Source organism: Larus michahellis, chromosome 7 (assembly GCF_964199755.1).
Source record: "Larus michahellis chromosome 7, bLarMic1.1, whole genome shotgun sequence".
Classification (NCBI taxonomy): domain Eukaryota; kingdom Metazoa; phylum Chordata; class Aves; order Charadriiformes; family Laridae; genus Larus; species Larus michahellis.
Window position 1 is genome coordinate 30,068,985 of NC_133902.1, and position 22,572 is coordinate 30,091,556.

The 22,572-nt window shown below is 37.1% G+C and overlaps 1 protein-coding gene across 7 annotated transcripts in view; it reads right to left on the reverse strand.

Annotated features, from left to right (window-relative positions):
• PARD3B (par-3 family cell polarity regulator beta) overlaps positions 1-22,572 on the reverse strand; it is a 425,873-nt gene that overhangs the window by 168,640 nt on the left and 234,661 nt on the right. For 5 of the 7 annotated variants that reach the window (XM_074593647.1, XM_074593642.1, XM_074593648.1 and 2 more), the window contains 3 exons: positions 19,584-19,683; positions 17,431-17,546; positions 5,425-5,469 (listed from right to left, as the gene is read on the reverse strand). In XM_074593647.1, coding sequence (XP_074449748.1) covers positions 5,425-5,469; positions 17,431-17,546; positions 19,584-19,683 — 261 coding nt within the window. The remainder of the gene's footprint in view (positions 1-5,424; positions 5,470-17,430; positions 17,547-19,583; positions 19,684-22,572) is intronic. The other 2 variants (XM_074593644.1, XM_074593643.1) reach the window with 1 other exon arrangement.

The window sequence follows — 22,572 nt, forward strand, 5'->3', positions numbered from 1 at the left end:
GCTTAAAGATTCAAAGCTTAAAGAGGCATGGGTTATGGGTAATACAGTGTACTGAAGCATCATAGAGAGATACTTGCATTTCGTTTTGTGTCAGTCCAACTGAAACAGCACCAAGCACCCCACTGGCTGAATTAAAGGAAAATCACATTGCACAGCTTCCAGTGCCACCATAGTTTGCTTGCCCCTAGTACCGACGCCAAGATATAGAGGTTAGGTTAGGCTACATTGGTATTGCTAAGGTATACTGCAGGCTGCAAAGTAGGCAATTCCTCTTCACGCTCATAAGAATGATTGACACAGCCAAGTATTACACTCTTGTTATCAAAGAGAAATAAGATGAACTAAGATCAGTCTTTTTTCTCCTCTCACAAATGCAAAGACAAGTGTCAGATTCTATATGCCACATGCTTTCACTTAGATAGTGGCAAGGTCCTTGTTTGGACAGGCACTTCACTTGCATACGCCAGGCAGCTCAGCCATTTACATGAGTCTTTTCAACTGTGGATCTAGTTACTATATATAAATCCTTCTGAACTCAGTACTAACCCAATGCCCCCTTTGAAAAGCTCAGCTTTAATAACATCTACAGCAGTGAGAAGGCTTGTTTAATAAAATTATGAGATCTGACTTGAGGAGAGGAGAACACCACTTCCCTAAGCACCTCTTCGACATAATTGTGTTACCTGCAAATCAAAAGCAAAACAGAAGCCAAACTTGCTACAATGGCACTAGTCTCATTCTCAAACAAGACCAGCAGCATCCACTAAGCTTTCTGTAGTCCTTCCTAACCCCACTATTAACCCCCAACAAAATCCTTGATTAAAAGAAAGCCTTTTGTGCTACATAAGCACGCATAAACCACTGGATTTTACGGGTGTTCCAATAGCTCAATCTTTGCACAATTCCTCCAGTTAAAAAAAAAAAACAACAACAAACCTCTCCAGTTTTGTCTGCCCTTCCAAGTCTGAACTCAAATTGCAGCAATAAGCTTAGCCTAGCCATTACTCACACTTTTACTGGAACAACCTTTAACACACTGGATTCTGCCTGCACCAGACCTTATTTTGACCCTGCACCAGACCCTGCTTTGTCACTGCAAAAGACAAAGCTGGAGTTCTTAAAATCATAGTTTATGTTTATATTTGCAAATTTAGCAGTGGCTGGGCACACCTGAATATACTAGCATGTAATCAACTACACTGTAAGTGTTACAATAGCTCTTCTGCTCTCACAAACGCTTCTTAGAAATGGCTCAGGAGTTAGGATACACCAGGCACAGCTTCCAGAGGCAACCTGTAGCCATCTTACAAGAGAGGCTCAGAGCAGAGATGGGGATCGTCCTGTGCCACTTGAACTTTAAAGCCAAAGGTGACATTCAGCTTACACTTGTATAGATGCAACCTTAGTATCTCATAGACTTACTTCACCTACCAATGCAACCATGGCTTTCTCAATAGGCCAGAGAGCCTATCCTGAAGGTAACGGTGAAGCTTAATCTGTAGCACCTTCCATACCCTATTCCAGTGGGTCATATAAAATCTACGAATAAGCCTAATTTTTCAACCGCTCCTGTGTCCTAAAGTATAATCTTAGTCCTCATCCTAGCCATACAAAACCTCAGTAAACTTTATTTAATGCATAATACATCCTGGCATTAAAGGATGAAGAGATACAGCAAGATCTTTAACCTACCTTATTCCAAACTATCTCCAGTCCCAATCTGAATCCTAATTTAAGCACAACTCGAAGTTTACTCCTTTTAAACTCCTAGTTTGCCAATACATGAAGCAATAGAGACTGGAGGTCTACCAGACATGTCGGCACTCAGACCTCATCAAAGCCCTGACCTTGCAGGATTTAGCTGTATGCCTACCTCTTCAAGCCTTCTTTTCCAGAACACTCATCCTACCCACAGGCTGAAACAGTAACCTGGTAACCATACTGTCAGCAAAATTAACAGTAAGGAAGTCCTGGTGTCAGTGGTCAGTCTGGCCTAAGCCACGACAAAGGGGCAGAACCTGACCAGCAGCATCCTTCAAACTATCCCAACGGGCCTTTTCCTACTCAGGACCTAAGCCTATGTCTTGCCATATAGCATTAATTCCAATTCAGCTTGGTAACAGAGCTACCCCTGTATTATTCAGTCTTGCCACTACTAGTCCATAGCCCAGTCACATGTTCCTCACATAGCAGCGAGCAAGAAAATAAGATCTTCAACTCATCTTGTCTCAAAACTGTCTTGAAACATAACCACAGCCAAAAGCATGGTCTAGTGACATTAAAATAAAAATAGGAAAGCTTTTTTGCCCATTTTGCTAATTAATATGTCAGAGCTCATAAAGACAGACTCATCAGCTTTTCTCCAGCACTGCATCATCTGAAAGAGCTGTGTCAGCAGAGACCTCACAGCAGACAGTCAATACATACTAAAAGTGTTCTAAGCAGTAAATCAGAACACAAAAAAAGAATTTCAGAAAAAAAATAAAAATAGCTGTGAAGAATTCAGTACTCTCTTTCAGTATTTGATATAAATCAGGTTATATTTGATGTACAAGAGTCTTGCCCTTCCTTATGAAGGATATCCTCCTAGCTGTCCTGGAATTGCTTTTCTAAAAGTCTGAGAGTTCATGGAAAAACTGAGCTAAAGTTTTCTGATTTTTCATCTTTGCAATTTTTCAGGGATCTTCTTTGCTTTACAATAGAGGCTCCACTTGCCTGCTTCTCATTCTCATTGCTGAAAGTGAGTTTAGGTAATACGGATGCGCCATTGCTGAGCACACGCAGAGCTTACAGAGGACAAAATCCTCCTTAGAGGATTCAGAGAAGATGCCTTACACACACGTGCTGAAATATGGTCTTTTCCAGAATGGGCTGAGTAGGTAGCATCAATACAGTCGTGCTTTTGCCAATGGTATCGTGGAAAACGTTTGCAACACTAAGAACACCTGTAAGCACTGCAGGAATCAATTCACAGATGCACTTCTGAATTCTGATGAAACACACCAACGACTCTCCAGCCATCTTCCCATAGAGCATGCTTATAAGCTCAGGATATGTCCAGACACGCTTCTAAAAATCAAATCTACCTTTTAAGGAAAAAAAAAAAAACGAGCAAAAAGGAACTGCTGTTTGTGGGTGCAATATATAAAAAGACAGAAAGATGGGGCTACACCTACAGAGCCTTCTAATGCCTTGGTCTTCTGCAGAATTGTGATAAAGCTTTTTGAAATGAATGCATGCTACTAACTCCTGCTCAGTAACACGTAATATGTGAGGGATAAAGTAGCTATACCAAAATCTGAGACTAAATGCCTGAAGAGCCACTGCCCCAAAAGGAATAGAAAGGATATTTCCCTCGAGAGAATTACTCAACTGTGTATTTTATAGAACAAGTCATGTTGAAGGAGAGAAGGGATAATTGCATTGATTGTTAGTAGGTGATAATTAATTCTGTAGAGAAATATGTTTAATTTCCTGAAGTCTTGAATAGGATGGAAACTCTTAGATCTATAATGAGAAAATAACAGCGTTTGCTCCCAGCACAAGAAGTTGCAATGTCTTCCTCAGCGTGTTCTTAAAAAAGGTACCTATAAGGAAGGCAGCACAATGAACGATGTTAAAACAAGAGTTCTGTGATGTGACTGAATGCCAGCAAGATGCGTATATGACATATAATCCCAAAAAGCATACAGTAAAAAGAGACCAGAGAAAAAGAACACTGTGTTCTTGAACAAACCTTTAAAATAAATATTTGAATGGAACGATGAGAAAACTGAAACTGCTGCTTGATTTCTCTTTATGAAGGGTTAGGAAATGGAACAGAGAGAGGGGAGAAATATTTTGCAATAGTAATTGAACAGTATTTAAAGTGGACCAAGAACCAAGAAAGATCATTTACACTCCAACCTTCTCAGAAGTCAGCTACTTCCTTTTATTCTGAAGGGGAAAAAAAAGAAACAACCTGCAGGATTTTTCACGTCTAATCCTTAGGTGATCTGTTGACCACTGATTTTAGTCTAGGAAAAAAGCTCTTAGGTACATGTAAAAGGTCTATGAAGGACAAGTACAGCAAACAAGCCAAAGTTCAATAAGCATGGGTCCACATTTTCATATAAAATTCGTAGGTGTCTTCAAATAGAAAAATTTTCAAAGCCATGTTTTTCAAGAATATGGAGAAGTGTGCAGAAGAAAGATCAAATGCCGCTAAAAGTGATATTATAAAGCTTAATGTACCTATAACAACAGATTGCCAAAGAGTTATGATCTCACCAAGTTTCCCTCCAATATTCTTTGATAACAGTGAATTCCACTGATCTTTGGAAAACTGCATGATGTTGCAATGTTTGTAGTAATTTTTCTGCACAGGAAAAAAACTCAAGGGCAACACCCATAGCTTCTTCAAGTTGACAAGATCATTTCTCTGAAACTTTCACATTCCCAAAACAAGAAGTTAAAAGAATTTTTCTTCCCCAGGAATGATAATGTTACAAGACATATGAACTACCCCTTGATTCAGAAAGAGAATCCAAGAAGTTCACAGACTTAGGAAAGATGCCAGAAAAATTTAAAAAGAATTTATCTACTAAGTTCAGGAGAAGGTCTTCAGATAAGGAAAATCCACACCAGAGAAATAAAGAATTAAAGAAGGACACCCCGTTGCACAGAGAAGGAACACCATAAACAATCAGGAATCTCATAGTTGACCTTCCTTTACATGAACTCAGCTTTTTAGTTCTATCAAAGGAGTGGAAAAAGGCAACGTGCAGTCACGCTACGAAGGGGCAGCCTGAAACTTCAGGGTTTTCTGACATCAGAAGAGATTGCTGAATAACTTGAGTTCCCTAGAAGTTTAAGGTTTCTTATGTATTAAATAAGTAGGTACAGTAATGACAGCACTATGGACCGATTCCTTTTCCTACTACGGCCTGAAAAGTCTTAAGAAAAAATAAATTATTTCTACTGCACAAGCACAATGGAAGGACAAGCTTTGGCATTCTTTTTTTTTTTTTTAATCTGGAGAATTTTTTTAGTGTTATCTTCAATATTCCTGGTAATGGAAGTGGACTCATAGCAACGAGAAAAAGCAGGAAATGTTTATATCTTTCAAAATACATATAGTTTAAGTCTCCACACTGCACAAGACACGTTGTACTTGCGCTTATTTGAAAGAGCATCTTCTTCAGCTTACAACACCTGCACTGAAAAAATTGTTACAGCTCTTTCTGCAAATAACTCCGCTACCTGCACTGCCTGGCAGAGAACAATCCCTAATTCATCATTGTACAACTTGGAGTCAATGCATACAAAGTAATGCCTTAATTTGCAGCTCTTTTCGTCACCACAGGTTCTGTAAGCTGATTTCATTTACTGCCCATATTACTTTCAAGTTGCTGACTTTTCCTCCAAAATAGGGGAACAGCTTACCCGACTTGTGTCCGGCCAACAAACCAACTTTGCTTTCATCTGCCACTGGAGGAATAAAAGAAAAGACACAAAGATCAGAAACTTATTTAAATTCACAAGCCTTTGAAACACTGTCAAATTATTTCAGACACACAGCATCCTGAATCTTTAAATTATAATAATTTTTAAAAAGCCTTTCTTTTTTTCTTTTTTTTTTTTTTACCTAATCCACCCGGGATGCTTCAAAGTCCAAATATCTGAATGAAAGCCCACTGAAACCAATAAAAGGACTACCAGCAGCCCTTGTGGGTTACATATCAGGACCTCTGCGCTTACACACTCAAAACTCAGTTGTCAGAAGAGCAATTGCATTTGTAAATAACTCATCTTGCCAGACAAATCACAGGGCATAGGAGAGTTGTAACATTTTCAGATCAAAAACCTCAATTGGTCAAAAGAATCTAGATGTAGAAACCTTTCCATCTGCAAGACACCTCACTGACTCACAGGACCCTCTGCTGACAATGAGGTCTCCCAAAAATCGATTTTTTTGGAAGCCTTGTGCTTTTTTCTGTTATGATTTATCTGTAAACCGTACCTTTTGTAGTATTTCACAACATATAAAGAAAGATGGTTCCAGTAGCAGCAGTTTGCAGACAGATTAGTGGTGGAGCAAATTCTGAACGTAACAAAAATTCTAATTTTTCTTCAGTAACTGTATTTCGGTTTATTATCATATATCTCATGAAACTAATTAAAACACTCTCCCAGAGGGCTGAGGGGAAGAACCAATCACCATTTCTTAAAATGAATTCTATGCAAAGAAATGGTGCTAATGTAACGTTAGGGATGATAAAACAAGCACAGGAAATGAATGTTAGGGTTGAAAGCTTATCCTTCAACCCTGCCTGCCCAAGCACTCCCTTATATTACATCTTAGAATGTGATTTCTTTATATGATAAAATAAATTGTCAAGTCATACCAAAAATACTATAAATGGGAACTCTTACACAAGCTTTGCATAGTGGTCACCTTAAAAAGCTTACATGCAGAGTTATCGGTAATGATCCAGGAATGTGCTGTTTTCTACCCAGGAAAGAGCAGTGCAGTACTTGGTGACACTTAGGAGCTACTACCGGGAAAATATCACAGTAAATGTTTTCTTATGTTGCCTCCCCACTTCACTTTTAGGGAAGCTTTTCCCCCCAGAAAACAGAATGAGATTCAGGACTGGGATTCACAACTGGAATCGTGAATCCACAACTGACCAACGTATCTCTTCTATACCTATTTAATCTGATTACTGTCTGATTATCAGCAAAATGGACATGGTGTAGTTTTGTTGTGGGATGTAGATGCTAATAAAGTAAGACTAATACTGTATGTGACATTACGCAGAGATGCTGCAAAACGAAATAGCAGTGGCGCTAGTCAAAATTAGAAGTGGAACCAAAATTCAAGGCACTACCGTACTCCTTCTCGTTTAACTTTTCTTCTAGTTTTTTCTAGTCCTTGGAAATAACTGTCTACCTCCTTGCTATGCAGTTTGATCCTATAATGCAAAATGACCAGACAAGGATTTGCTATAAGGATAGTTCAAATTCCTTTTCCTCCTCCTTCCCCCCAAATTTATCTCTAAGCAGAACAACGATGGAAAACTTTAGTCCCAAAGGTTAGTGTTTTGACAAGTTATGATTGTGTGAAAACAAGGGATTATAATGGAAACTGATTTGCAACCTTAATTACAGCAGTCACTAATGGCAACCACGATAATATATGATAATTACTTAGAGTAGGTTATATTACAGTACATAGGAGCTTTAAAAAAAATAGATACCAAGGTTCACAGCATTTTTTAAAAACTATGCTGATGACTTGGTTTGCCTGAAACTAAGTTTTACATTATTAAAAGGGATAAATCCATTTAACTTAATCACACTTTACACACCAGCTTCACACACAAAAATTAGATTTTAATACTGGAGGGGAAAAAAGGAAGAATAAAATGATTAGAAAATGAAAAATAATCTTACCAGAATACAAGGTTAGCGTTATGAGTTTGAGCACACACACACAAAAATGGGGAAATGCAAAAATTAAAGTTTTACAGAAGAGTTTAAGCAAAAAATGTGTGCCCCTCCACAGGGCAACTTTCATTTCACGGGATATTACACTTAGGCAATGACTTCTAGGTTTGCCATCTTTCATTAGAGAGAACAGGAGTGGCACAGACAAGTCCATTGGATGAGAATCCCATTCCTTCCCTTATTTCCTCCGGGAACAAGGAGAAGATGACAGAAGAGAAGGAAAAGGCTAATATGAGATAAACACTTTGTATGCCAAAGCTGGAAACTCTGTAACTGAAGATTTCATTTAGGAAGTATATAAGATGTCCTATTCCACAAAACAGCACTTGAAAACACTGCTCTGCATGATGTTAAAAATTCATGCAAGCATTCAGTTATGACAAAAATAGTATTTCCCTTCCCTGGCCATCTTCCTTGGCTTTTGAAAAATTTCTTTTCTAAGATTCTACTAGTGTTGGCTTATCTTTGCAGAAAGGCACCCGAAGTATTTTAAACAGGGAAAAAAATACTGTCTACACTTAAAACTCAAGTAAAAAAAAAAAAAAGAATTCTAATTATTTTTATATTGCAACATCAAAGAGTAATTACATTGCAACTAACTATGAAAAATTTCAGCTCAAGAGGATCACACTTGGAAATCTGCAGTGCCAGGCTGGAACCTATCAGGAAAACATTTATAACAAAATTTAAACTGTAATTATTTTTATGAGGACACTAGAAATACTATTCATTCTTGAGCTTGAATTGTTAAATGGAAAACATTTTTTAAAAATGAAACCACCTAATTTGGGAAACGTAGACACAAAACTCAAACAATAATATGGGAAGGATCAATGCAAGGGGGTAAATACATTCACAAACAAGAAGAAACTTCTTAACTTGTAAATCAAACAAACACTTTACGTTTTGAAACATCCCTGGAACTCCAGGGGATGTTAGTTCACAAAGTTATTAATGTTTGTCAATATAAAACATGCTAGTTCTTTTAAAGTAACATCTATAATCTAGGAACCGCATTTTCACCACAGAAGCCAGTTATGTGTTCATCGTCAGTACTTAAAAGCAATTGCTGAAATAAAAGTGACAGAAGTTCTACGGCTATTTAATAAAAGCGTGGACATTTGGGGGACTGGCAAAACCACAGATTATGAAAGATGGAATATTACTAAAACAAACAAATCTTTCCAGCTGGTAGCAAACAATTGCTACTTTTTTTTCTTTTCTTTTTTTTTTTTAAACTATGCCAACAACCACAACAAATGGCAAAACCCCCCACCCTCTGTGCCACGAATTATCAGATGTATTAGGATATCCTGTGGTAATATTCTATAGTGCTGTTTTGTTTTAAGAAAATAAGCAGTACTGTTCCTCAAAAAGCACCCAACAATGCATCCATGTCCTTCCACATAATCTTTTGATTGCCATTTTCTGTACCTACTCAAGATAACCAAAGTAGCCATTTTATTTGAACTGCATAATTTTCAATGGTTTAGTACACAGCAAGCCTTCTGTGCTTCCTCGAAGTTTGCATCACAATACAGTCCAGGTTTACTTAAAGGTCAACAAACTACTCCCCCACTAGGGTTTAGAAAAGCACAAATGAATGCTGCCGCCAACTGTCATAACCAATTTCTGTCTTTTTGCCCCATTCAACCGCTATACCATTATACTATTTTTCCGCAAAACAAGGAGTTACTACTGTTCACAAGATACAGCTTACTACTGTTCAACTTAGTGCCTCTTTTCTGAAGGATCCGTTTTGCACCATTGACTAAGAGCTACTTAAAATCTTCTAAACATGGCAAAGTTACTTGTACTTCTGCTGGACAAACTGACACATACCTTTGAACACCGGCTGCAGGTCTGCACTCAGAAAAGAAGCAAACAAGCATTAAAATTACAATCAATGAGAAATAATAAGAAAAGAGACTGAAACATCAAAGAATTTCCTAGAAAACAAATTTCCTGATACCTTTATTAGCCTATAGGAAGTCCAATATAAAATTTTTACATGTTAATCAATTAACAAGGGCTGTATTCCCAAACCACATGCTTCCGTGCTTTTTAGAATCCATCAGTTTCTAAGGTATAAACACACGAAAATAAAGCAAAGCTACAAATTGGTCACTGTTTTTTCTGATGAACTGTATCCTTACCCAGCCCTTTCATCATAATGAAGGCACTGCATCATCAATTAATTTTAGTCAATGATAGTGCCGATGACATAATTCTCCTGCCATTTTTATTTTCTTGGTAAAGCGCTTCCCCATCTAGGAGCAGCATAAATCACTCAGCAAAACTGTGTCGAATGTTGGCTCACAACCATCACTTCGAAAACGCTGCTAGTTATTCTAGGTTTGCCCTGTAGTACTGCATAAAAAGACTACAGGCTTTTATACTAAAATCTACAGGAGCAATAAAACGTGTGTATTAGGAAGGGTAAACTTGCACTGTCTTGAAATATTTTCCTTCAGTAATTCCCCCTCCTCCCATCTTTAGCGACAGTGAAACTTCACATACGGTTCCCATCTCTCCTGTTCTGGGATCACCTGGTTATCCACCAGCTACTCGTTCTTGAAGGATTATGAGTCCTTGACAAATTCTTGTTCACTTCGATGTTGACAAGCAGTGAGTCTAGCAAAAAGCTTGCACAAGGGCCAAAGATAAATTATACTTATGCGGTAAAAAAGGTAAACCTTTTCCAAAATGGCATCTAACACAACATTTGGGATGCCTTGTTCAGCACAAAGACAGGAATAAATCACATCCAAACCAAGATTCTGGATTCTTTTTCTCACCTGTAAAAGGTTTTCTCTAATGAGATTTTTCAGAACAAGTTTGTTAGAACTGATTTAATACTTCAATTCAATTGTATTCAGAGAAGGTCCCCAAGGAATACATCTTGTGTGTCAGCACACGAGAATGAAAATGCCTATGCCTGCATTCGCTATTACTACTACTTGTTATTGAAGAACCACCAGTACAGTCGATGCTCTCCACATTTACCTTAAAATGAAAGATTTTCTCATGGCAGAAAATAACATTGCTTTAAAATTTCACCACCAGCGTGATGGAAAGTTCTTCGCTTTCTTCGACTGGCACAACAACTACTCATTCCTGAAGGTCATGCTGCTAATTGAGGCCATCACGGCTTCTTTTACACTTTTGTTGCCTTCTCTAATCCTCTCTCACCTCTGTTCCAGAGAAACTGTATTGGGCTAAAACTTATCCAACTCCCCTGTTACACATCTCCCGCATGTCATTAACACTTCTTCCAAACTCCAAGGGTTAAACCACAAGTTCCTAATCTAATCTGTCATTCACTGGTTGAAAACACTGATAGGGAACAGATTTAAGACAAAGTGTGGGGAACATTTTTATAACAAAGTGGTCTTAAAAGTTACTCCATTATCATCTGTACTTTGTTTCTCATAGTAGCTATACATTAACTTAATTGCTATTTTCTCCCCCAACACTTTAATAATCTAAGTGCATTAGCAGATCAACTCACTTCAAACTTACACTAAAGCAGCATAAGAAGCTACCACCTCAACCATGTGTTACCCCTTTTCTCAGCTCTATCACTATCACAGCTCACACAATGCGCTCAAGTCTGCTCCACAGCAAGCTTCCTTGAATCTTAGAAGAGTTTCTACAAAACAAGTTGATATTCCCTTCTGCCCACTTCTCCCTTTATGCCACAGCTCACCTTCTCCTCAATTGCATCAATGCAGATTCGGTGTAAAACTGAGTAACGCAATTGACCTTGTTACAAGCCATTCTTTTCATACAGAATAAACCTAATTTCAATCTCATTTCAATTCAATTCAACTCACAGTGTCCCTATCACTTAATAAATGATTTTGTTTCATTCCCTACTTATAAATCTTACAAACAGAAATTTGAAAGTCATTTAAACTAAGAAAATTGCTGTGTTCATTTCTAAAAATTTATTCTGCAGAGTGACCTCAGAAAATACACATCTAATCTGACAGTACTAGGAAGTTATTCATGACATAAACTAGAATATTTTTAAAATATCTGATTCTTGATCCCAAAGACAAATCACAGCCATAAGCAATATAGTTTTTCCAAAACCCATGACATTTTTGTTTTTGAATGGTTTTTCTCTTCAAGAGACGATCTGTTAAATTACTGTTATAAGCCAGTAACATTGAAAAGCCTGTTCGAATTCTGAGCCATCGTCTTCTCCATTTCCTCATTAATGTTCTAATGAGCTTAACTGGCTCCTAAATGCAGTTCTGAAGTTGGTTTCAACCCAAAGCAACCCGACAAGTGTATTCCATACATACAACATAGTCAACAAAATGATGATTTTAAAATACCAAACTACTTTTTGTCCCACTAATACCAGAACTCTCACTAAGGACCTCCCAAAATGTATACTTTTAAGTGTATCTGCATCAAAATATTGTTTAAAAAAGTAATCTCCATTAGCTCCGCCTGGTCCTCATTTGGTTACATTTTGAGATATTTATTTCAATATCCAAAATTACACTCAGAGTAAGAACAATCTGTTTCAGAGCAAACCACAGAATAGCTAATAGCTAGTACCATCTTGATTGCATTTTCCACATCCTTCTGGAGGTGAAAAATTGGTTTCTCTTTGTTTCAAGGTGTTTTAAAAGTATGAACTGTAATCGAATGCATCCCTTCACTAATAAAGAAATTGGCATTTAGTTAAATATTGGCTTCCTTGCAGAATACTCCATACCTTATATCTTGCATATTCACGTGCTAATTATTCCTAAATACATACATAAGTTAGCCAATATCTTTAATAAATATGCCCCAAGGTTAAGGGACTCTGAGTATGTCTAATGATGTTTTAGCAAATAATATTTCACTCACATTTAAAATCCAGTAAAGGACATTTCCATTTCTTCAGGCTGTAGAGTTTAATCAGTTAAGATCTATGGGTTTTTGCTTTTAATGGGGAAAGGAAGGGGGAGTTGAACAGAACCTTAGGATAGCGGTCACGGGTTATTATACCAACATCCTCAAATATAACATAGTACTTTGCCCGAATTGATACACAAAAAAATTGCTATATATTCATATACTCACACGATTCAATTTCATGTTGCTTCAGGTTAAAACAAGCCACACTTTCATGTGTTTGAATACAATTCCCATGACTGTAGTTTTTACAGTGCATTTATGCATAGCCTAAATCACTCCTGTGCATAAAAATGTATGGAAAATAAGGGTGCTGGAGATAAATAATAAAACACGTTCTTTCCTTTCTTTTTCTTAGAGCACACCAATTTTCACCTTCGAATACAACATTAAAAAAAACCCATCCACATTGCCATTCATTCTCCACAAAAATTACCTTTTAAATACAGCTAAAAGAAAGAAAAAACACTACTGAAAATGGATTCTGATGAATTATTATACAGAAATTCTTCTCTAGACAACTTTGGTAATGTATGAGAAAATGTGTGTGTATAGAAGATTGTTAAAGGAAAGGGAAAATCATCCTTCCAATGACTTGTATAGAAACCATTGATTTCTTCTTCATTTTCAATCTGCCGTTAAGTTTCATAAAAAGCGTACCACTTAGGTGAGAAAGGACAACACAACATTTATTTCTAGCATTTCTGGATTTGTTTTGCTTATTTTTAACACTATGCTATAAGCACAAGTCCAAACTTGGCATGCAGTCTAAACCTTAAATATAGGCACGCACTCTAAGTCAAACTTCGGTTGGTCCTGAACAAATTCTTGGAATCACGGCGTAAGGAGAATCTTTTCTTTGCTGACATATTCAAGCACCATCATCCATAACAAAAAAATGTATGCAACTGAGTGGATGGGTCAGGTGCCAGGATCAGCAGAAGGGCTCTTTTGTCACCGCCAGTTCAAAATAAAAGTAGAGAAGGCAAAGAAAAGATATACCATAAGAGACAGGATATGAACTCTACCAGCGATCCAGAAAGTGCCGTCATTATCTCAACACAGCGGCATGGAAGAACATTATAGTTCCTTATCAGTCCTAATATGGATATTATAGCTGATATGGAACTAATCTGTACCCTATTATTCTGGATGAAGCTGTACATTTTGAGAAGCCTTTGACCACTGTGTAAATGATGGATGCTAAAGCAGGGAACCAGTAACCCTGTCTCCATACACTTTGTGCAAGAACACCTGTACGTATTGGGCAAGGTTCTGCTCATGTCTGCAAAACCAAAGAAATTACCACAGTACTTGCCTTTTTGCATATTTTTTTTTAATTTCTATGACAGTAACTCAGTAACTCACACATGCCACTAATTTTATTTTATTTCTTTTAAAGTAGACTCAAGCAAAAACGAACTCATCTACAAATAGCTTGAGTCCTTCAAATACACCAACTTCAGACAATGCTACTTTTGGATTCACGCTATTTGTGAATTTAGCAGTTAAGACTTGTATCAGCTCATACGACCCATGGCATGTTCACGACCGCGTAGACCCCTGCCTAAATAACCAGGTGGCAGTGGTTATGCCTTCTGCTCCTGTCCAGCTGCCCAATGTGCAATACAGAAATGCACCAAGAGTCAATAAACTAAACCATATCTGCCCTGCAACCTACAGATTTGCTTCGGAGAATGACAATGACAAATTGATTCAACGTGTTAGCAGTACTGAACACGTTTTGATCACCCATCCTTATTTCCTGATATTCACCGAGGATATTAACTTAGAATTATAATTATTATTATTTTGTAAATAGATATAACTGGAAAACAGATTAAGCACTCAAAGGTTTCTGGGCCTAAAATATATAAAACTGAAAAGATAAACATCAATGTTAAATGGGTTTGCATTGTGAGTCTATGTAATTAGACTAGTCTTTACTTAACAGATTTGCTTCGTGTGTATACATCAACCCTCATCAAAGCCAGACCCTTACTATACGATTTCATTAGATCCCTGTTTTAATGAATTTACTATTTACTCATAAGGTTCCAAATTTGTAGCAATATCTGGATTCTTGGGTCTCTTGTGTTTAAATTTTTCTGCTATCTGCCTTTGATGATCCTTCTGATGGTGATGCCGTTATGTAATTCATGCCTCTGTAATCTTATAATTAGGCAATGGATGCATTACACGAGTTTCAAGGTAAAGTAGAATGTTTCCTAGCTGAATAGCAGTACAGATTTCACATTTATGCCCTGTATTACACCAATTCTGTTGTCTGCTAAGTTCATGATGTTATCCTGGTCTAGAGACATAGAGGTGATTTCTGGACCTCTGAGACAGCTTGATTTAAAAGGAAAGAAGCTGCATCTAAGTCACATTTTATAAAGTCTCAGAGCTCTCCCCCTGGACTCTAATTCTGTGATTTTCTTCTGCTCATCGTGTTAGATTTATTTTGGAAAGGATTGGAAAAAGTTGAGAATAAAAGCAAAATAATAACTGGGCAGCATCCCATGACTGCTTAGAAAAAGAGGGCCTAACCGTTACAAGCATTTTCAGATAGGCAGCACCTCCACTTTGTTACTAAATCTGCTCCATAGTTCCTCTGTGGTGCTGAACAAATCTTTCTCACAAGCTCAGCTCTGGGTCTGGAAGATGAAGACAGCAGCACTTCCCATCTTTTTTTTTCCCTTTTTTTTTTTTTAATTTTTTTTATTGTGGCAAAGAACGCACTGAAATCAATGATGGGTACACAGCTGCACGTTGGGATGAGAAGCTACTACGGGTCATGACTGCAGTTAAGTAATGAGCAAAGTATAAAAACAAACTAAGAAATAACTTCCCTTTGCCAAAAATCCATTTTGGAATGTGCATTATATAAGTGCTCTATTTGGAAGCACAGGTTTATATACCAAATTTTTGGGATTTTATTTGCATTAGGAGAATTTTATATTGCAGTTACTTTATTTAAGATTTCCACATTTCTCTTCCTTTTACCCTTCCAGCCAGAAGCTTCTGTTTAAAAATCTTTCAAAAGGTGGAAAGTTGAGCATGGTACTTCACTGCTTGCTAGAGAATGACCGCAAAAAGTCCTAGCTTTTATCTTCCTCAGTTTCTTTATTTGCCAAGCTATGTGCAAGCAATTTTACTTCACCTATTGTTATTTATATAACACAGGATGGGTACAGTTCTTTCATAGTCCTTCCAGTCCTTTAAATGATTCTCTCAGGTATTTTCACATTTCCATATACGAGAAGGATAAAACATTAGTGCCTCCAATCTGACTGATTATTATCCCTTTTGGTTTTTACTTCCATAGCAGAAGGGGCATTTTCAACAGCTACCTTCTACGAGCAACAATTTTTGAAAGATCTTAAAGACATCTTTGTACCCAATCTTGATTTTATTTTTTGCACCCAATTTTATTTTAGTTTTTAGCCACTATTATTTAGCGACTCTCATACATTCTCAAAACATTTTTTCCGGGTGTCAAGAGCAGATTGCTTACACGAATTTGAATCTCACACTAAAAATGAACACAGACCAGGACCAAAGGAAGTCCAAGTTTCCCAGCAGTTCTGAATATGCTCCCAAGTGCACTCCCATTGCCTAACTTTACATTGGTGCTTGTGAGCATTCTTTCCAGTCACTTCTGTGGGAGCTGTAAGTAAACCTTTCTGAAAGAAGATTCAGTAAAGCTGAACTTAATTTTTTCTAGTAGGCTACATACAAGATATGTTTTGACTCAAGTCTATAAAGTCATTCCCTTGTTGAGGAGCATTTCCATTCTTAAAAAAAAGAAAAAGATTATCTAATGCATTACTCTTCGTCAAAATGGTGGAACAGAACTGCAAAAGGACGAATTTCTGGTCTGGTCATGCTGTAGCTTTAAAATTCTGCCTTAAGAATTCCCCTAAATGAATTCTTATCCATTCTTATCCTGCGTTAATAACTGTTTGACTTTCCTTACACTCCATTAGAGAAGTACACACATTTCATGTTATATTAAAATATTACGTTAAGATGACAATAAAAATCAACAACACAAAAACTAAGACTAACCTAGAGCATCTCAGGAAAAAAAATCAGCACCATGAAAAAGCTACCTTGAAACTACATATGAAATTAATCAGCTTCTATTAATGGTGTACAAAATCTGATCAAATAACACACACAAATCTATGATTAAAGACATCCTAATGGTAGGTCTCAAAGTTACTCCATCAACACTTGAATTTGAAAAAAACGGAAACAGATAAAGAATGAATGCCACAAAGAAGAATTAAAAGGATAATGAAAAGCTTATTTGGTTTTCTTTGAGGCTTAAGAACTTTGTGAATTTTTCCTTGAATTCTCATTAAAACATGACTCCGTTTTCAACTGCAATAACCCTTCAATCTTCCATCCGCAAATGCTTTCCCAGCATTGAAAGAACCATTTACTTTCTGTTTCACCCACCCTGCAAGATTTTCTGCACAGCGTTGATGGGTAGAGGACCATAACCTTACCACTCTTCAAGCATTTATAAAGATCTACTGCAACGCTTTGATTGCCTGTGTTTGTCACTGTCAATGAAAAAATATACAACTTGTCTTAAGAATGTTAGCCTTTGTCCAGTGTAGTTTTGCAACCATTTATATTCTGTACGAAAATGACATTTGTTATTGCTGTTTTGCTATATTTTTAAGACATATAAAACTCGTACAGCAATTCTTTCCGCTCATTTCTACAAATGCTCCCTCTTTTCCTCAGCTAAGATTTCAATACAATGGATAGAATGGCCTTTAGGAAAAAAAAAACCCCAAAACACAACCTTTCTTCAGCTTCAATAAAAAAGGGTACTTGCAATTAGATGCTACAGGAAGCAGACCATTGTCCCCATCGCTGCAGCTCCTCTGCAGAACTTACTCCCTGATGTTTGTGTTTAAGAAACAAAAGCGAGAAACAGAGGATAGTGCAGATGGGCTAAGGCTAAAAAGCTGACCTATGTGTCACCCCACCCCTTCTTACCCAGATCCATGCTTTTTGAGGCTTTCAGATTAATTGATTCAGACTGCTTGGCCGGTGTCAAAGATCTGAAGTTGATGTGCTGATCTGTTAAATGCACTGCTGAATTTATGATGGGGCTGCAGGGGAAAAAAAAAAAAAAAAAAAAAAAGACGTGACATATTTAGGCACCATTTCAAAACACAAATGAACTAATTAAAGTATGCACAAATATACATGTCTTTCTTCCTCCAGTTGCTTACGGCCATGTATTTTAAAATCAGTTATTGATCCTCAAACTTTCTTTTCTGAGATTTAACACCTCCAGTCACTTGTTTTTCATCATGGATGCAAATACAAACATAAATGCTTAGTGATAATTGCTTTTAGACAATTTGCTTTTTATTTAGCGGAAGAAATGAGGAACATACCAGTACCTGCCTTTTTTTTTTTTTTTTTCCTTGGAAATATACTGCCAATGTACATGGCTCAATTTTACTTCATCTGCTAATAAAAAGGTTTTTTATAGTCTTGCACCACTTATGCAGAGGCTGCAGCCTGGAGGTCTTATGGAGGTCACAACACCGAAGAATTCCAAAGTATCATGGTTTGGGGTTTTTTTTGGTTGGTTGGTTGGTTTTTCATTATTTTACTTCAAGTTCGGCAAATATCTAAATATTTCAACATTCCACCTGAGTGAAACTCAAAGTAACTTTCACCTATGAAGAGTCAATACATCTCACTGAAAGGCATCTGAAATCTTCAGCGTCTCTTTTCAGTTAGAAATACAAATAAATTTTTTTTAAAATACTCTAAAACCAGAAAGCCGTGACAAAATTAAAAACATTTATTTCATCAAAAGGTTTGGTTTTACAGCGTCAAAACACTTTGCATTTCAGCAAAAAAATGGGGAATTTCAATGAAATCAGAGTGACCTGACACAGCAATTCAATTTCAACAGAACTTAAGTTCCAAATGGTTGGAGAAAAGGCCTGTAAATTCATCCTCATTTTAATACATCATTATCATTTAAGAGAACGTTTTTGCTCCCAACTTATTGAAAAATTAGGAACAGATTCTGGCAAACAACTGCAGTTGAGAATTTAATGCAGATTTCCATTAGCCTATGCAGGCTTTTGTTTGTTTACCATGTCATACATACCTGCTTAGGAGACCAGAAATTATGAAATTACTCTATGTTAGCAAAAGTTACAAGAGTCTTCATTGTATGAAGAATTCAAGGTATCCATAATAAAATATATCTACTCTTCAATACTATGTGCAACGAGTCGTTTAAAGGGTAGTTTTTAGTCACATCCATGCACACAAGGACAGAAGCATGTCTAAGTTGTTAGTTGAAATGCATACTTTCCTAATATCATGGCAATAAAACAGTTGCACGACTATCCAAACTGAATACACACAAAATGAGTAAACAGAGTTCAACACTGAATTTTCAGCATCGAAAGTCTGACAGGTTGAAATGATACTTTGATTTGAATCCTGTGCTACTTGAGACAAAGTATATGCCATCCAAATTTCCATACTTACTAAGGAAATCAGAGCTTGTAGCTGCCATCAAGCACACCAGTGTTTACAAAAGGTATCATTGCAATATCTCAAAAAGCTACCCAATGCATTTACAACCGGTAAAGTGTCCATTAGTTTTTCCCCTACGCGTTTCAATGCTCAGTCTTACTGAAGCTTCCTTTTGTAACCTCAAGAATGTCTTTGGCTGATGTGTTGCATAAGAAGAATCAGTTTCCTACAAACATTTAAGAGACTTCAGGCACTGCAACTACACGTAGCACCCACTGGTATAGTTTTAAATTCACTTTTTTTTTTTAATTGGGATAATGTTTCAGGATTCTTTTTGTTTTACTGAACACAGTAAAACAACAGTAAAATAACTGTTGTTAGTTTATCCCACTAACCAGTATTGTGATCCATATATCATGGATAGCAGGCATACCGCAGTTTATGAACAACTGAAATGAACAATGCACTAAATGCTAAAATAACATTCCCAGCTTATATTAAGGGATCGTCCAGGTGACTAAAAACGGTGCTACAAATTTTTACAAAATAAAAAGCGATTTAAAAATCAATTAGAACTACTATTACAACCACTAATAAGCAATTAGGGCTGTAACTATTAAGAATAGCCAATGTCCAACCTATGATTATAATCCTCATTCAGCAGATCCTCACTGGGATGCGGTGGGAGAGGTGGAGGGGTTTCATTTTCACCATTGCCACGATCAGACACTGGCAACTCTGAAATGAAATTTAAAAAGGGGTTAAATAAGCTGCAGAAACAAGTACCTCACACCAGTTCATCGATCAATGACTGGACTAGAAGGCCTCAAGCAATGCTGAAGTGAGTCACAAATTATTCAAATCCCTAAACTAACTAAACTAGAATTAAAATCACACCAAGCAGAAAATATACCCCTTGGGATTTCCTGAAGGGCTGATTTTCAGATTTGCATATGCATAATTAAAGATAAATATAGGGAAACTTTGTGCTTTATAGTGAAGTTGAGCACAAGGCACAAATTGCTTTACTCCATTTGAATGGATTTTCACTTCTACATAGCTGCATCCGAACCTGATTGTAGATTCATGCTTTCGTTCCCTTTGACGAGGAGCACTTACGACCTTTCATGTACAGAAGAGAACCACATTCTCAGCAAAGAATTCAGAAGAAGAAAAATTTCTGTTATCCCATGCCAAGAGAAGAAAGAGGCATTTCTAAATTACAGTCTAAATTTTCCTACCATTACGGTAATAACTTCTTTACCTTTACAAAAGACATTCAACTCACACCAGAAAATTACTTTGGACCAAGAAAAACACGAGCTACTCAAATCATTCAGTGGTTTGCTAAGCAACAACACTTACATACCTGCAGTATTTAATATGACTGCTGTGCCTGCTGTAGGCCACTTCATTATTGTCCTTTAAATTCACCTCTCAATCAGGTCAGACTCAATAAGGTCTTACCTTACAAAAAGCCCCTACATTTTTCAATGTAGAACATGTCTTCATCCCTCCAAAACTTAACAGGAAACCTGGACACTTAATAATTCTTGGGTTTCAATGGCAGGTAAGCAATTTAACAATACTGATATACCACCCTTCCACGTGAGCTGTTCTGTTGCACTGAATGTTGCTCGTTTTTTTGCACAATCCTGCATGAAAGTACTAATCTAACTTGAGAGAAAAAAGCTTTACACGGAGGGGATCAAGGCAGACAGCAATAGATTATGTTTATTAGATAAAAGCACTGAGATAGTTCCCTAAAAGCGAACAAACAAACAAAACCCCAACCGAACCACACTATTACCTCAAGAATCCTATAAAACTCCTATTGGCTGGATAGTCTCCTAAAGATCAGAAAGACAATAAATAGTTCAAACCCTGTATCTCAGGAAACGTGAGAACATCATCAGAAGACAGTCAAGGTGCGCAGACAAAAAGTTCTAAAAAATATCGATTGCCAGCCTGACGTAGAAAACTGGTATGCTACCTAACATATATGGACACTGGCTTCTGGCATTATGATCCCATTCTTCCAGGTTGCAATTTAAGGACAGCAAACAGAGATGAGAAGCAAAATGCAAGTTCTCACAGTAAAAAGAATTTAGAACAGAGGGAAACTCATACTGTTCAGCGTCATTAAGTGATTTGAAAGATGAATCAGAAGATGAAAAAAATTAACTCATGTGAACACTGAGAACTACCAAAAATAAGCAGACTATGAGGCTTCGCAAAAAGATTGCAGGATATTAAGTAAGTAGGAAATGCAGGTGAAACTCCCTGTCAGTGACTGTGAAGTGACACACATAGGAGTAGTGGAAAACTCTTGACACATACACAAAGGCTATTACTTCAGCAATTACTACTCAGGAATGATACAATAGAAGTGCACTGGGTCATTCTTTGAATATATGCTTCCAGAAGTCAAAAGGAAACAGACATTCAGAGCCTTAGGAAAAGTCCAATCACTCCACCTAGAACTCAGAGTTAATGGTGTGCCTAGTTTATAGATAGCACCTAAGGTTTCCTTCTTCCTATCAGAAAAAGGAGGTAATATAATTCAGAAACATAGAAAAGGTGGCAAGGGTAGTTGGACACATGTAGAAACATTCCTACAAGGAACACAGACTAGGATTCTTTAGTTTAGAATAAGAAGCAATAAAAGGTGATACAAGAGGAGTCTATGAAAGTGTAAAAGCTATGCACAAGGTGAAAAGGAAGCTCTCCCGGACGGTCTCATACATAGCCACTAAGAGGCACTCGGTGTAACTACCAAGTAGCACACCTAGCACAAACACAAAGTAGAATTTTTTTCCTGTGCCATTAAGTCATGGAATGAGGATGTTTGGGGAATTAAATTTTAAAAAAAAAAAAAAAAAAAAGTGGGCTAAAAGTTAGAGAGGTATTGATGGCACAATGGTCCAGACAGAACCTCTGATTAAGGAAGTCCCTAAGCCACTGACTACCTGAAGTAGGAAACAGATGCCTGATGGAAGAAAAGAGGGAAAAAAAAAATTCACAGCACACCCTACACTGTGCCTACCCTCTCTGAGCAGCCTCCCATTGCCATAGCTGGAGAGACTGAGCATATCATGTAGTTACATTAACTTTGATTCACAGTAACTGATACGTCATTTCACAAAGGCTGTTTGGTGAGGGGTTACCACTGGCATTTCTCCTGCAGTACACAAACGGTACACATAGAAAAAAATCAGACTTCCTGAGAAAAACGGAAATGATCACAAGCGACTACGGCTCCTAGCAAAATGGGAGCAGGAGCAAAAGAGTGAGGGAATTTAACCTAAGAGGCAGTCACTGCCTCCATGTTCAAGACCTCAGGAAATGATCTTAACAGATTCAGAGAGATCAGAGGACCAGCTAAGCCACTAAAAAAAAAAAAAGTACTGAATTTTCAGATCTTAAACAGTTTAGGAGAGTAAATAATTGAGTCTGTCTATAAGACACGTGTAATGTTTACAAGCAAAATTTAAACATTAATTTTAGATTTCACTTAATTTTCTATCTTGACTTTACCACACGTATGAAAACAGAGATACTTGTACAACCCATGGAGACTCAGCAGTCTATGGTAGTAGAGAGAGTTTATGATTATTCTACTAGTTA